Source organism: Nycticebus coucang, chromosome 3 (assembly GCF_027406575.1).
Source record: "Nycticebus coucang isolate mNycCou1 chromosome 3, mNycCou1.pri, whole genome shotgun sequence".
In the NCBI taxonomy this organism is placed as follows: Eukaryota; Metazoa; Chordata; class Mammalia; order Primates; family Lorisidae; genus Nycticebus; species Nycticebus coucang.
The window spans coordinates 126,866,028-126,881,476 of record NC_069782.1 but is presented as its reverse complement, the minus strand read 5'-3'; the positions used below and the strand labels follow the sequence as shown (position 1 = coordinate 126,881,476).

At 46.5% G+C, this 15,449-nt stretch overlaps 1 protein-coding gene across 1 annotated transcript; it reads right to left on the bottom strand.

The window, feature by feature from the left end:
• Positions 1–9,262: 9,262 nt before the first annotated feature.
• MARVELD1 (MARVEL domain containing 1) lies at positions 9,263–14,336 on the bottom strand. Its single transcript, XM_053585955.1, has 2 exons — positions 11,942–14,336; positions 9,263–10,232 (listed from the first exon to the last, which is right to left on the bottom strand). The coding sequence occupies exon 1, from the start codon at positions 13,939–13,941 to the stop codon at positions 13,420–13,422; it is 522 nt and encodes a 173-aa protein (XP_053441930.1). The 5' UTR covers positions 13,942–14,336; the 3' UTR covers positions 9,263–10,232; positions 11,942–13,419.
• Positions 14,337–15,449: the final 1,113 nt, after the last annotated feature.

Below are 15,449 nucleotides of genomic sequence, written 5' to 3'. Positions count from 1 at the left end.
TGTTTCCAAAAAAATTGAAAGCAGGGTCTTGAAAAGATATTTGTACAGTCATGCTTCTAGCATAAGTGTTATTATTATTCACAATAGCCAAAGGAAGAAGCAATCTGAGTGTCTACCAATGGATGAATGGATAAATAAAATGTAATCTATGCATATACATACGTGTACAATGGAATAGTAGCCTTAAAAACAAAAGGCATTCTGACACATGCCCTAGCATAGATGAACATTGAGAACTTTATGCTAAGTGAAATAAGCCAGTCACAAAGAGGCAAATACCATATGATTCCATTTATATGAGGTACCTAGAGTAGTCAAATTCATGGAGATAGAGAGTAGAATCTGGGCTGAGCTCAGTGGCTCATGCCTGTAATCCTAGCACTCTGGGAGGCCGAGGCGGGTGGAGAGCTTGAGCTCATGGGTTCCAGGCCAACCTGAGCAAAAAGCAGCACCCCCCTCCCCCATCTCTACTAAAAATAGAAAAAACTGAGGCAAGAGGTTTGGAGGTTGCTGTGAGCTATGACGCCATGGCACTCTACCCAGGGTGACAGCTTGAGATGCTGTCTCAAAAAAAAAGAAAGTAGAATCCTGGTTACCAGGGGCTGGAGGGAGGAATAGGAAGTCATTGTTTAGAGTTTTGCAAGATTAGAAGAGCTCTGGAAATGGATGGTGGTGATAGTTTCACAATATGAATGTACTAATAATATCAAAGTGTACACTTGAAAAATGGTAAATTCTATGTTAAGTGTACTTTACCACAATTATAAGATTTTTAAAATGAATGAACAATGTAAACAAAATGTAGTCTATACATTCAATGAAATATATTCACCATCAAAAGGAATGAGGTATTGATACATGTTACAACATGGATGAACCTTGAAAACATTATGCTAATGAAAGAAAACAGACACAAAAGGCCACACAGCACATGATTCCATTTATATGAAATTTCCAGAATAGGCAAATCTGAAGAGACAAAGTTGATCAGGTGTTGCCAGAGACTGAGGGGATGAAGGAACTGGGAATGGCTTCTCCCAGGATCGGGGCTTCTCTTTGAGATGATGAAAATTTTCTGGAATTTGGGCGGTGCCTGTGGCTCAGTCAGTAAGGTGCCGGCCCCATATACCGAGGGTGGCGGGTTCAAACCCGGCCCCGGCTTAACTGCAACCAAAAAATAGCTGGGCGTTGTGGCGGGTGCCTGTAGTCCCAGCTACTCGGGAGGCTGAGGCAAGAGAATCACTGAAGCCCAGGAGTTGGAGGTTGCTGTGAGCTGTGTGATGCCACGGCACTCTACCAAGGGCTATAAAGTGAGACTCTGTCTCTACAAAAAAAATTAAAAAATAAAAAAAATAATAAAAGAAAGAAAATTTTCTGGAATTTGATAGTGGTAATAGTTTACAACCTTGTGAGTATACTAAAAACCACTAATTGTACATATTAAACCTGGGACTTTTTATGTTATATTATGTGAGATTTTATGTTATATGAATTAGGTTTCAATAAAAAATGGATGGATAAATTCATGTCTCTTGCCCATTGATATATGGGATTGTTGGCTTTTTTCATGTGGATTAATTTGAGTTCTCTATAGATCCTAGTTATCAAGCTTTTGTCTGATTGAAAATATGCAAATATCCTTTCCCATTGTGTAGGTTGTCTCTTTGCTTTGATTATTGTCTCCTTAGCTATACAGAAGCTTTTCAGTTTAATGAAGTCCCATTTGTTTATTTTTGTTGTTGTTGCAATTGCCATGGCAGTCTTCTTCATGAAGTCTTTCCCCAGGCCAATATCTTCCAGTGTTTTTCCTATGCTTTCTTTGAGGATTTTTATTGTTTCATGCCTTAAATTTAAGTCCTTTATCCATCTTGAATCAATTTTTGTGAGTGGGGATGGGTCCAGTTTCAGTCTTTTACATGTAGACATCCAGTTCTCCCAACACCATTTATTGAATAGGGAGTCTTTCCCCCAAGGTATGTTCTTGTTTGGTTTATCGAAGATTAGGTGGTTGTAAGATGTTAGTTTCATTTGCACCCCAATTCATTCATCAGAATCTTCAGGCTCTTGTTCCACTTTTAAGAAGCCAAAAATGACAGCTGCAGAGCCTGCCTTAGGACAGTTCCTATGAGAGATACTCAGGGGAATTCAAATCAGCAGAACTTGGCTCTACATCAAGAGACTCACTAATAAACGTAAATTTGTATGTTTGGGTTAAAATATTTAAGCAACACGTGTATCGTTTTCTACTATTCTCACGTTAACTTTTCACCTAACCAACCAGCGGGTCTCCTGTTCTGACTGCATGAGACAAAAAGGACTTCTAAGACCGTAAAAATGAGGACGCAGAAAAAAACACACCAAAATGTTGACATTAATCACTTCTAAATGAGGTCTTACTTTTTCCTTTAAACTTTACTGGATTTTCCAGACAGTATATATTATTTTCACAATAATTTAAGCAATAAACCATTTTTAAAGAAAAAAAAATGGATGGATAAATGGAAGAAATATTTGACTGAAATGTATCTTGTAAATTATCTTACTATTTAGGTTTTCCCTAGTATTTAAACTTGACATTTGACTGGGGTGTATTTTTTGGATTAACAGTTCACTGTCATTGCCCTAAAAAGTGTTCAATAAATACATCTGTATGTTCTTGTACCTGGGAAAGAAGTACTCATGAGTAATGAGTTTTCCAGCTGCGAGACAGTGAGTTGTTGGACAAACACAGCAAGGAAATGAATGTCTGCAGTTACATTCTTACTCAACAGCTCTTGGCAGCCATGAAAACAACCATTCATCAAACACTGGCACTAAAAACTCTCACAGAGCAAGGCACTGAAAACCTCAGTAATAAAACTTTTTGCCTCCTATGAAAGAGACAATTAACCATGCACGGAAAAGCCTTGTTTCCCTCTTCCATGATGTAGTGTTGTTGCTAAGCAGTAACAGCCCAGAGGGGACTACATTTCCCATCCTCCTTTGCATGTAAGTGGTCATGTTACTTCCAAGGAAGTGACTGGAAATGCTGAGTGTCCCTTCTAGACCAAGCATTTAAAGTCAGAAACTAGCTGGGCGTTGTGGCGGGGGCCTGTGGTCCTAGCTGATCGGGAGGCTGAGGTAAGAGAATCGCGTAAGCCCAAGAGTTAGAGGTTGCTGTGAGCCGTGTAACACCACGGCACTCTACCCTAGGGCGGTACAGTGAGACTCTGTCTCTACAAAAAATAAAAATAAAAAAAATAAAGTCAGAAACTTCCTGCCTCTCTTCCTCTGCTGAATGGCTCAATGCAGAAGAGATGGCGGAGCTACAAGATGGAAGGAGCCTGGGTCCTGAATCATCCTGTAGTGGAAAGTTTTCCACTGCCCAGGATACCCATAGTGGACAGTCTTGTGAGGAAGAAACAGACATGTATGTGAATAAACAAATATATTATATTATATTATATTAATTATATTATATTATATTATATTTGTTACAGCAGCTAGACATCAGTATTCATTCATTGCACCAAAATGGCTATATATTATGTACCTTTCATTGGACTATAGAGATAAAGAAAAGAACCTAGAGTTTTTTCCCTCAAACAGTTTACATTCTAGTGGGACAAACAACCCAAACAAATATACCACTAATGAAAACGCAGTTTTCAAAAAACCCAATATACCAATTACCATTAAAGAAATGGAAATAATTAAAAATCAAAAGAAATAAAAATTTAAAGTGTCCTAAAAAGCATTAGGTACAGATTATTTTGTTGATAAATTTTATCAAAGCCACCAATAAAATGATGTACTTAAATCATTTCAGAACATAGAACAAGATGGAAAAATTTTCTAAGTTATTTTGTGAGTGCCGAATTACCCCTTCTGATACAAACACTGGCAAGAATACACACATACACAAATCTCATATGGAGTATAGCCAATTAAAAAATAATAAACCAGTTGGTCGTGGTGGCTCACACCTATAATCCTAGCACTCAGGGAGGTTAAGGTGGGTGGATTGCTTGAGCTCAGGAGTTCGAGGCCAGCCTGATCAATAGTAAGACCCTGGGTGACACCTGTGGCTCAAAGGAGTAGGCGCCAGCCCCATATGCCAGAGGTGGTGGGTTCAAACCCAACCCTGGCCAAAAACTGCAAAAAAAAAAAAAAAATAGTAAGACCCCATCTCTACTAAAAATAGAAAAACTGAGGCAACAGGATCGCTTGAGCCCAAGAGTTGGAGATTGCTGTGAGCTATGATGCCATAGTACTCTACCTAGGGCAAAAGGTTGAGACTGTGTCTCAAAAACAACAATAAAAAAATAGCAAGACTCCACCTCTACTAAAAATAGAAAAAACTTGCCAGGCATTGTGGCAAGTACCTATAGTCCCAGCTACTCAGAAGGCTGAAGCGAGAGGTTCACATGAGCTCAGTAGTTCGAGGTTGCTGTGACCTATGATGCCCCAGCACTCTACCCAGGGCAACTGAGTGAGATTCTTTCTCAAAATAAATAAATAAATAAATAAATAAATAATAAGCTTACCATGTAGCTGGGCCATTTCACTGCTAGGTATCTATGCAAGAGAAATTAAAGCATATGTCCACACAAAGACTCGTACATAAGCTGGGGGTGTACGCCACAACACTTAAAAAAATAATAATTAAAAAAATAAAAATATGGGAGGTGCCTGTGGCTCAAAGGAGTAGGGTGCCAGCCCCATATACCAGAGGCGGAGGGTTCAAACCCAGCCCTGGCCAAAAAACTGCAAAATGGCAAAAAATTTTTTTAAAAAGCATAAAAAAAATAGACTTCTACATGAATTTCATAGCAATTATATTTGCAATAGCCAAAATATTGAAACAATACAAATATCCATCAACAGTTCAATGGATAAACAAATTATGGTATATTCATACAATGGAATAATACCCCATGATAAAAATAATGAACTATTGTTGCCACAATATCATTATTTGAGATCAAAATAATTAAGCTGATCTTAAAATAATTAAGCTGAGTGAAAGAAGCAAGATACTACCTCACCCCCCAAAAGAGCACATACTGTATTCCCACTGACATAAAATTCTAGAAGATGGAAAAACTAATCTATAGTCACAGAAAGCAGATCAGGGGTGCCTGGGATGGGGGAGCAGAAGGAAAGATGAGGCAGAACAAATGGCGCATAGAGACTTTCCCAGCGTTGGGGATGTGTTCATTGTCTTGATTGCAGCGACGCTTCCACGAGTGTATATACATGGTAAATTGTATTATAGCGCAATTTTAAATATGTGCAGTTTAATATACATCAAGTATACCCTAACAAATCAATTATTTAGAAAAAGTAAATAAGTAGGCAACCACTTCACCTCTGTGAGCCTCATCTACAAATGTAGTTACTATCTTCACCGTTCATCTGCAATGATTGTCATCACTATCACAGTCACTACAAAAAGACCCCATCCCCGTGGTCTTTCCGGCACCCTAGGTTAAGATCTCTGAGGCAGTTCATTCATTTAAGTTAAAAGGAAAAAAAAAAAAACAAGCCCAGCCAGTTCACTGGTTCCTAAGTCAATGAGCTGATAAAAACACTGACTTTACCAGGGAAATGAGGAAAGGCAGGTTGTGAAATGGCCAGATAGTACACAACTGCTGGAGTCGCGGAGTACTTAACTGTTACTGGGAAGTGTCCCTTGTGCTTGGATAAATTTGGGCTTGAAGATCCTGCAAATGCATAATGAGGAGTGACTATGACCCTTCCACTACTGACAACTGGACCTGAGGCCAGTTCATCTCTACATATGGACTGGAACCCAGAAAACTCTGTGTGAAGATTGAGTCCTCTTTCCAGGAAGAAAGGAAAGCAGGAAAACAGAAGGGCCTCCTGCTTAGTGAACAGAGAGGCAAGGGGGCCAGGAGACTCCAAAAAGGAAGAAGAAGGAGCGCAAAGAAGGACCTCAGATTTGGAGAGAAGAAGAATTTCAACTTCAGGTTAGCAACTAATTTTTTTTTGTTTTTTTTTTGAGATACAGTCTCACTCTGTCACCCTGAGTAGAGTGCTATGGCATCATAGCTTACAGCAACTTCAAACTCTTGGGCTCAAGCAATCCTCTTGCCTCAGCCTCCCAAGTAGCTGGGATTACAGGCGCTCACCACAACACCTATAACAAGGTCCTGCTCTTGCTCAGGCTGGTCTTGAAATCCTGAGTTTAAACAATCCACTTGCCTCAGACTCCAGAAGTCCTAGGATTACAGGTGTGAGCCACCAAACTGACTCAGTAACAATAATTTGGCAGGTCAGGTGGCTATCCCTAGGGCCTGGGGCCTTACCCCAAGAGAGAGGAGTGATGGAAGTGTGGGCATTCTGGCGCACCCTCCTCACACCTGGCATCCAGAGAGGCTGGCTCCAGGGACAGAAGAACTGAGCTCAGCACAGTGAGCTGATTAAACCTGAAGGTAACCATCTAACTTCACTGTAACTGGGAAGACAGAAGCCAACATTAACTTTCTTTACAGTCTTTCCTTTCTGCCTTAGTGCAAGATATGAATATTTCAGAACTGGACTATGAGAGGGTAAGGAGAAGTTAAGGACCGAAAATGAGAGGTTATTCCAAGACATGAACAAAAGGAAGGAGTCCAGATTCTGTATGGGCAACATGGCCTTTTTTTCACTTGGGTGCTAGCGGGCTGAGTTTGAAAAAAAAGTCAGCACATGGGTTGAGGTGGATGGGAGTTCAGAGGGGTAGGGATTGGCACACTCATTCCTTCCTGGGCTGGACAGTTTTGTTTGGGCGGGTCCCTAAATTTGGCCCTATCAGACTGGGTGCTGTGGGTCATGCCTGTAATCCTAACACTCTGGATCGCCTGAGATCAGGAGTTTGAGTTCAGCCTAAGCAAGAGCGAGACCCTGCCTTTACTAAAAAAAATAAATAAAAGAAAGAAGAAAGAAAAGAAAAGAAGCAAGAAGACAGGCATGTGGCAGGGACCATAGTCCCACCTACTTGGAAGGCTGAGGCAGGACATCACTTGAGCCCAAGAGTTTGAGGCTGCTGTGAACTATGATGCCATGGCACTCTACTGAGGCTGACACAGTGAGACTCTGTCTCAAAAAATAAAGAAAGAAATAAAAAATGAAAAGAAAAAGAAAAAAGAAATAAAAGAAAAAAATAATAAGCGAGTTGTAGAAGAGCTAAATATGTGTGTGCATGCATATATACTTGACTAGTGATATATTATAAGGAAGGGGGGAGAGTTCATAGATAACAATGATTTATCTCTAGGGCATAAGATTAGGATAGTAGAACGACTTCTCTTTTTATTAAATATTTTGTACACTTCTGTACTGTTTACATTCATTCAATGGGTGCATATAGCTATTATATCTTATTGGAATATATATATAGCAATTTTATTGTACAAGTAATTATTGTAACAAACAAAACAATACACAAAAATCTTTCTAGCCAGATTTTTCTCTCTCCTAACTCTGCTCTTTCCTTTTATCCCTGAAATGTTTATTAGTTCTCCTTTTTTACTGCACAACATCCCAACCCCTTGTCTAGAAAAGCAGGAAAAGTAATAATCATAAATGAGCAGACCCCTGGGATTTTTCTAAGGCTCAAAGGGGGTCCTTCTGTCCCTGAGGAGCGGTGTCTTATTTCAAAGTGCTTTGCCCACCCCACATTAAGCAGGAAATGCCAGATTAGACCATTGCTAAACACCTGGTCTCCAGGAAGGAAAACCAAACTCCACCTAAGCTTCAGAGTCTGCCAAAGACCATGAGGGTTTAAGAGAATCCCTGCCTTCCAGCTCCTGCCCTGCCTCTAGCCAGCTTTGTGATCCTCTCTGGAGCTGTTTCCTCTGCTGAATGGGGGGGGCAATGGCACCACCTTCTAAGACTTCCAGGAAGATCAAATAGACAGGAGAGGGAAGAGGGGAGTCAAGGAGATGGTGGCATTTTTCTCCACCCTGGAAATCTCAAACCAAACCATGTGTGTGTGGTGTGTGTCTTCATGTTGGGGAGCATCTTCAGTAGAGAGTGGATGTGGTGCACACACATCTTCAGAGCCCAGCTTGTAGCTGTTCCAGGTGAATTTTGAGACTTCTTCCAATAGGATCAGGCCCAAGGCACAGGGAAAAGGAGCCAAGAAGGAAGTTAGTTTGTTTATTTATTTATTTAATTTATTTTGAGACAGAGTCCCACCCTATGCGCTGAGCAGAGTGCAATGGCCTCATAGCTCACTGCCACCTCAGACTCTGGGCTGTGGCCCTACTCCTTTGAGCCCTCTTTTGTTTCTTTCTTTTTTTTGAGACAGAGCCTCAAGCTGTCAACCTGGGTAGAGTGCCCTGGCATCACAGCTCACAGCAACCCCCAACTCCTAGGATCAAGCGATTCACCTGCCTCAGCCTCCCAAGTAGCTGGGACTACAGGCACCTGCCACAACGCCCAGCTATTTTTTGGTTGCAGCCATCATTGTTGTTTGGCGGGCCCTGGCTGGATTCCAACCCACCAGCTCAGGTGTATGTGGCTGGCGCCTTAGCCGCTGGAGCCACAGGCACTGAGCCGGTTTTTCATTTTTTTAATGAGTCAGGTCTCACTCTCGCTCAGACAAATTCAGAGTTCAAGCAATTCTCCCACCTCAGATTCCCACAGTATTGGGATTACAGGCATGAGCCACCCTGCCCAGCAAAGGAAGGTCTTTTAATCTGCCCTTTCTGGGGCTTCACAGCAGGTAGCAGCTGGCTGTGTCAAGGGAATGGGGAAAGCCAGGTGGGGTGTGGTCCGGGAGGCAACCCTAGAGCAGGCACAGTGGTCAGCAGGAAAAAAACAGTGCCTGGGCTACAGGAGATCCTAAATCTGCCCCTAATCTCCTGCGCCACAGTAGGCAGGTTGCCACTCCACCCTGAACTTCATTTCCCCTTCTGCAAAATGATGAGGGAGGAACCGGAACAGGACCTTCCTGGCACCCCAACAGAGGGCCCATTGAGAGCAGAGACAGGAGCCTCTGGAATTCCCTCCATCCTCAATCAGGGACAGACACAGTTTTCTTTCCTTTGGTTACTGCCCTTGGGCAACCCCTGTTCCCTGCTCCTAGCTGCACTGGAAATCTGTAAACTCATTTTTCTCCCCCCTCCTCCCCAGAAGAAAAAAGGGAAGCCAGGGAGGCAGAGAGGAGGCAGGCAGCAGAGCATTAAGGCACAAGGCAGAGAAGCAGAGCCTCTCAGAGACCTGGCACACAGGCTTACTGTGAGGACCTGGAGAAAAAACACATACACAGAGATCAGACAACCAAACTTTATTTGGAAAAGCATATTAGTATAATAATCACCACTAAACTACTGAATGAGGCACTTCAGTCCCCTCTCCCTTATCTTCCCTCATCTCTCCCTTTTGGCCTTTGCAGAACACTATAGAAATCCTCTCGTGGGTCTGCAAGTGGCCCCAGACTTTTGGGCTGGAGCTGCCCAGATGGTCTTGGCTGGACCAAGTCCTGATGTCCAAAGAGGGAGCCTGAAGTATCCAAAAGTGCTGGGCCAGGTCAGATGGCCGCTGCTATGGCACAGGTCCTCGAGGGGGAAGGTAGGTGTGCTGGGTGTCTTACAAGTCCTTCTCAACATCTGGCCAACAGAAGGACCACCAAGCCGCTGGAAGCCGAGCGAGCGGGAAGGCACATCTAGAAGAGCCAGTGAGCTCTGGAATGCTACAGGCACGTCTGGATGGGTGAGGCACCATGAAGGCCAAGGAGGTAGCCACTCCTTTATCCCTTGTCCATAAGGTCACCTGACCACAGACAGCACCAAGGGCTGGGGATAAAAAGAAATCCTGAGGGGGCTGGACCTGAGCTGAGGATACAACTTAGGCAGTAATCTAAAAAAGAAAGAAGAAAAAAAAGAAAAAGAAAGAAAGAACAAAAACTCAAACTGAAACCCATTGTTTAGGGTATAGGGGTGCACAGCTCAGTTCTCAGTGTCCAGAATCTTGCGCCAAAATCATAGCACAAGGAGAATCAGAAATTCTCTTGAGTTGAGGCAAAATCAATCTTCACTCATCTTGGCTCTTCCTTTGGATGGTGTGGAAAGGAAGCTGCTGGGCAGAGGTCATTCCTCTCACCAGCTCCTCTACTGCCAGTGAAGAGTCAAACCTTCTGCTGGCCCAGGCCAGCATGGTGCTGGCAGACCAGGGAAGTGGGCCCTGGGAGAAGTTGGTATAGCCAGCTCTGGAAACCTCTATGCCCCCAGCAACATGGAAGCCTGTAACAGAAGAACCAAAGTTATTGGGCTTCCAAGGTACCCCAACTATCCCAGCAAAGCCCACTCCAGGCTGTAGCTGGCATCAGCAGTTGGGGCTGAGGGAACAGTTGTTCTTTCTGGAGCATGGCAGGAGACCCAGCCTGAGACACTGAAGGACTGACTCAGGGGACCCTTCAGACTCAGAGGAGAGAAAAAAACAACAGAAATAATCACAATCTTAATAGGTACAGAATTTCAGTTTTACAAGATTAAAAAAAGTTTTGGAGGTTGGGCGCTGTGGCTCACGCCTGCAATCCCAACACTGTGGGAAGCTGAGGCAGGTGAATTGCCTGAGCTTAGGAGTTCGAGACCAGCCTGAGCAAGAGCGAGATCCTGTCTCTAAAAATAGTCAGGCAATTTGGAGGCTGAGGCAAGAAGGATCACGTGAGCCCAAGAGTTTGAGGTTACTGTGAGCTGTGATGCCATAGCACTCTACCAAGGGTGACAAAGAAAAACTGTCTCAAAAAAAAAAGTTCTAGAGATGGATGGTAGCGATGGTTGCCCAACAATGTGAATGTTCTTAACACCTCTAAATGGTACACTTAAAAATGGGTATGATGAGGCCAGGCACAGGGACTCACGGTTATATCCTAGCACTCTGGGAGGCTGGGGCAAGTGGTTCACTTGAGCTCAGGAGTTCAAAACCAGCTTGAGCAAGAGTGAGACCTCATTTCGACAAAAAATAGAAAAACTGCAGGGCATTTTTGTGGCAGGTGCCCATAGTCTCTGCTATTCCAGAGGCTGAGGCAAGAGGATCGCTCAAATCCAAGAGTTTGAGGTTGCTGTGAGCCACAGCACTCTACCCAAGGTTACAGAATAAGACTGCCTCAAAAAAAAAGGCTAACATGCTAAGCTTGGTGCAGTGGCTCACACCTGTTAATCCCACCTACTCAGGAGGCTGAGACAGACGGATCGCTTGAGGCCAGGAGTTTGAGACCAGCCTGGACCAAAAAAAGCAAGGCTCCCCTTTCCCTATTTCTTAAAAAAAACACAAAAACAAATAACAAACAAAAACACCTTTAAAAATGTTTATGATGGTAAACTTTTTGTTACCACAACTTAAAAACAATTTTTTCTTAAGTAACCGTATAGACAATATCCAATATGTATTGACTCCCCACTATATATAGCATCGTCTGGTCCTTAAGAGGCCATACTGCTAGGCTTCAAACCCTTGCTCCACCACTCACTAGCTAGAAGACATTGCAAAAATTATTTAACCTTTTCTGGGATTCATTTTCCTCATACAGAATACGAGCAGAACATTAGAACCCACCTCCGTAGGGTTACTGAAGGAATAAGTAAATGCTGTAATATTCTTTGGGCAGTGCCAGCACACATGTGCTCAACACCCACACTCTAAACACCACTGCACAACATCCACAGGGAAACCTAATACCTCTACTTTAAAAACAAGTTCACAAAAATACATGGCCTCTTCCAGGCTAGTTTCTAATCTGGAGACGGCTGAGCTTTTTCAAAGAGCAGACCTTTGAAAGAGTTCACAAAACAGTTGAATTTTCATTAACACTTTAGACACTGTGGTTATTGTCACCTCTTCAACTTTCTCTAAACAAAAACTCTTTAACTTTTGGAAAAGGAAGAGGCTCTGTGACTTTTATTAAAATGCCTATGACCCCTTCCAGAAAACCAAGAAGGAAGGGTCTTACCTTAGAGGCCTGGCCAGCAATTCACCCCAGCTCCAGAGATTTTTCTTTTCTTTGGTGAGCAGGACCCACTCTACCATGTTCACGTTCAAAGCCAGGATCTCTTACAGGTGAAGTTCCTTTAGACTGGGATAACCTTGGCTTCATTTCTCCAACAAAGTAAAGGAATTATCAAATTCACGGGGTCTCTGGCTGGTCAGGGCCAGCAATCTCCTCACTGGGGTGGGTCTCCTGCCAGAAAAATTCCCTGGGAAAGGAATGCAGCTCCCCAAATCTTCAAACAGAACACAGCCAAATGGTTGATCTCCTTTGGAATGAGAGTAGGGACATAACAGGACTGTTTGGACCCCGAGGTGCAGTTGTTGTAGTAAACTAAATACAGGGCGTCTGTAACAGCTTCTTAGACCTTGACAAGCTAATGAGCATCGCCAATCTCCAAGAAGGGGAGCTAGCACCGTTGACAAATATAGTTGGCCTTGAAACTCTCTTTCAGAGGGCTATCTCCTGAGCCAGGAGCTCACCCACTCCCTTCCTGCAAACAGCATTGAACTGTGAGGGCCGACCACCGAGGGAGACCAGGTTCTGATTCTAATCTTTTTCTGGTTGTTTCTGAGAGCAGGCTCTGGGTCCCCAACTGTAAAAAGAAGGAGTAGGGCTCGCCCTAACATTCCTCAATGGTCGGGGGATTCCTAATGCAAACATATATAGGGGGATGAATAGGGAGGAGCAGAAGCCTGTGAGTGGAAGCCAGGGATGAAACATATGTTACTGAGAAGCCAGGAAAGTTAGCGTGTGTTTGGGACTGGTCTGCATAAATCTCAAGGAGAAAGGCGGAGTAGGGCGAGGCGAGAGAAGACTCCAAAGGTGTCAAGGTACAACCAGCGGGCCCATCCCACCGGCCCCCACCTCTGCAGATGGGACCCATCCCAAGGCATCAGAACTCCTAGAGATGCGCAGAGAGGGATTGCGCAGGGTCCCCGCACGATCGCGTGCTAAAACCAAACTCCTCGTTCATCCCGGGACCAGCTGAGGCCTGTCCCCAGCTCCGCCCGTGGCTGCGCGCCTACTTTTTACAGCACCCGAGGCTGGAAGAAGGGGCCAGGGAAGGGGGCCGTGGCGCAGCTGTTAGGCTGGTTCCAATTTGGGAGCCTCCCCCGGATCTACGCGGCGCCTGTCCACGTCTCACTCTCCGCAGGGAAAAGAAAGAGGAACGGCGAGGTTTCGCCTCCTGATGGCGGGGCTGTGCGACCGCCCCTGGAGACTGCGCGTGCCGCGCGGGTGTCCGGACTCTAGGCTGTATAGTACTGTCGTCGGGCGGGAACTGCGCGTGGGCTTCATGGGCGCCAGTGGCAGTGAAACGCAGGGCACGGGGAGGGTGCCAGGGCGTACCGGCGTGGGCCGGCGGCAGCAGGAAGGACTGGGGGCGCTGGTCTCCGGAGGGTCCCCCACCCCGATAGGGACCGCGGCGGGCGCGAGCGGCCTCACACCACCTCCTGTTTGCCCTGGCAGCGGCGGCAGCAGCCATAGAACGCCGAGAGCAGATAGAGGCCGAGGCAGAGGCCGCCGCAGACGGCGGCAGCCAGAAAGGCGTGGTAGGCGCAGGGGAGCGGGTAATCCTTGAGGTTGCAGTAGCTGTGGCGCTGCGTCTGGTCGATCATGATGCCGGTAGCGGCGCCGTAGAGAGCGGCTGCCAGCAGGTCGTGTGCCACGTTGACCACCAGCCAGCGCGAGCCTAGCACAGGCACCAGCTCGTGCTTACCCAGCAGTGTGAGGAAGTAGAGGCCCAGGGTCAGCAACCAGAAGAGCACCGACACGAAGAGCGCGAAGTGCACCGGGCCCTGGTACTTGCTGGTGGCGATGGTGATCCAGAAGGCGGCGCCGGCCAGCAGTTGCAGCAGCCGCAGCACGCCCAGGGGGCCGCGCAGGAAGGGCCGCTGCAGGCGCACCGCGCTCCGGGCCGCTCGCGCCTGGGGCGGCGGCTGGCGCGGGGGCGGCGGGAGCATGGCCCCCGGGCGCGGTGGCGGCGGCGGCGGCGCCCCGAGCAGCGGAATGGCGACGCTTTGCTCGCGGGGACGGCTTGGTCGGGACGCCCGTTGCGCCCGCCGTGGGGTCCTCGCCGCGCTCCGCTCCTAGCCCTTTCTTTCTCTCCTTTCCCCACCCTTCCTCCCCGCTCTCCTCCTCCAGCCGTCCTCTCGTTCTTTCTCCCTCCCTCCACCCCTTCTACCCGCCCTTTTCCTTTCCCCTCCACCGTCTCCACCCCCGTCACTCCTCCCGGCTTCCTGCCATCTCTCTTCTCATCTCGCTCACCACCCTGGCGCCCCCCTTTCCCTGCCGCGCCAGACTCCCAGCTCGGATTCCTTCATCCTCAGGGCTGGGCGGGGTGCCCTGCCCACTCCCAGCCCGCCCCAGGCCTTCCGCCCGCGCCAAGTTTGCCACAACTGGGGCCGCCACTACCCGCCCTGCCTCCCCAGCTCCGGTCCAGTCTTGAAGGGAAGGGCGATCTCTCCAGCGTCCAGCCTAGCCTCTGGTCAGGCCCCCTACCTTCCCTTTCTCCTGCCCCAGCGGCCTCCGAGGACTCCTGGCCATTCCCTGGCGAGGGAGAGCAGAGCTGGTATTGAGCGGGCACTCATTCTCGCCTGGACGTCCGCCATATCCTGCCTAAAGCTGTGCTCGGACTCTGTCTCAGCTGTCGAGTTCCCGGCAACAGTGTGAGAGACCGTTATCCACCAGAGGCCCCAGCAACCCTCCCACAGGACACAAAGCATTTCATCTCCACTCCCAAGCCTTCCTGCCATCCTCCTATTTTGCCTAGATTCAAAATCTGCTACGTAAAGTGGTGGGGACACAAACCCAGCTCCAAGAGACAGCAGAGTCCACGTACTTAACAGCTCGTGCAAACGGGCGGTGATGGTTTTGTACTTTCTGGTTTTCCATTTCCTTCCCTTTCCCATGCTTCCACCAGGATGCCAATCCCACGAATCCTCTTGAGTGTCACAGATTAGTTTAGAATGTCCTGCGTTCCCAGACCTTACTTGGCAGCTAAACTCCTTCTTATCCTTCAATGCCCAGTTTCTTTCTTTCTTTCTTTTTTTTTTTTTTTTTAGGGAAGAGTCTCACTTTATCACCCTCAGTAGAGTGCTGTGTCATCACAGCTCACAGCAACCTCCAACTCCTGGGCTTAGGCAATTCTCTTCCCTCAGCCTCGGGAGTAGCTGGGACTACAGGCGCTGGCCACAACGCCTGGCTGTTTTTTGTTGCAGTTTGGCCGGGGCTGGGTTTGAACCCACCATCCTCAGTATATGTGGCCAGTGCTCTACCCACTGAGCCACAGGCACCGCCCCAATGCCCAGTTTCAATGCTGCCTCTTTTTGGTCCAGCCTCCTAGGCTATTTACATACTCTTCTAGGCCCCTACATGGGGGCCTCTGTAGTAGTGCTGAGTCTGTTAAGTCATAACCATTGGTTATCACGTCTTATCCATCTTTGCCTGTGCCTGGCACATAGGAGAACCT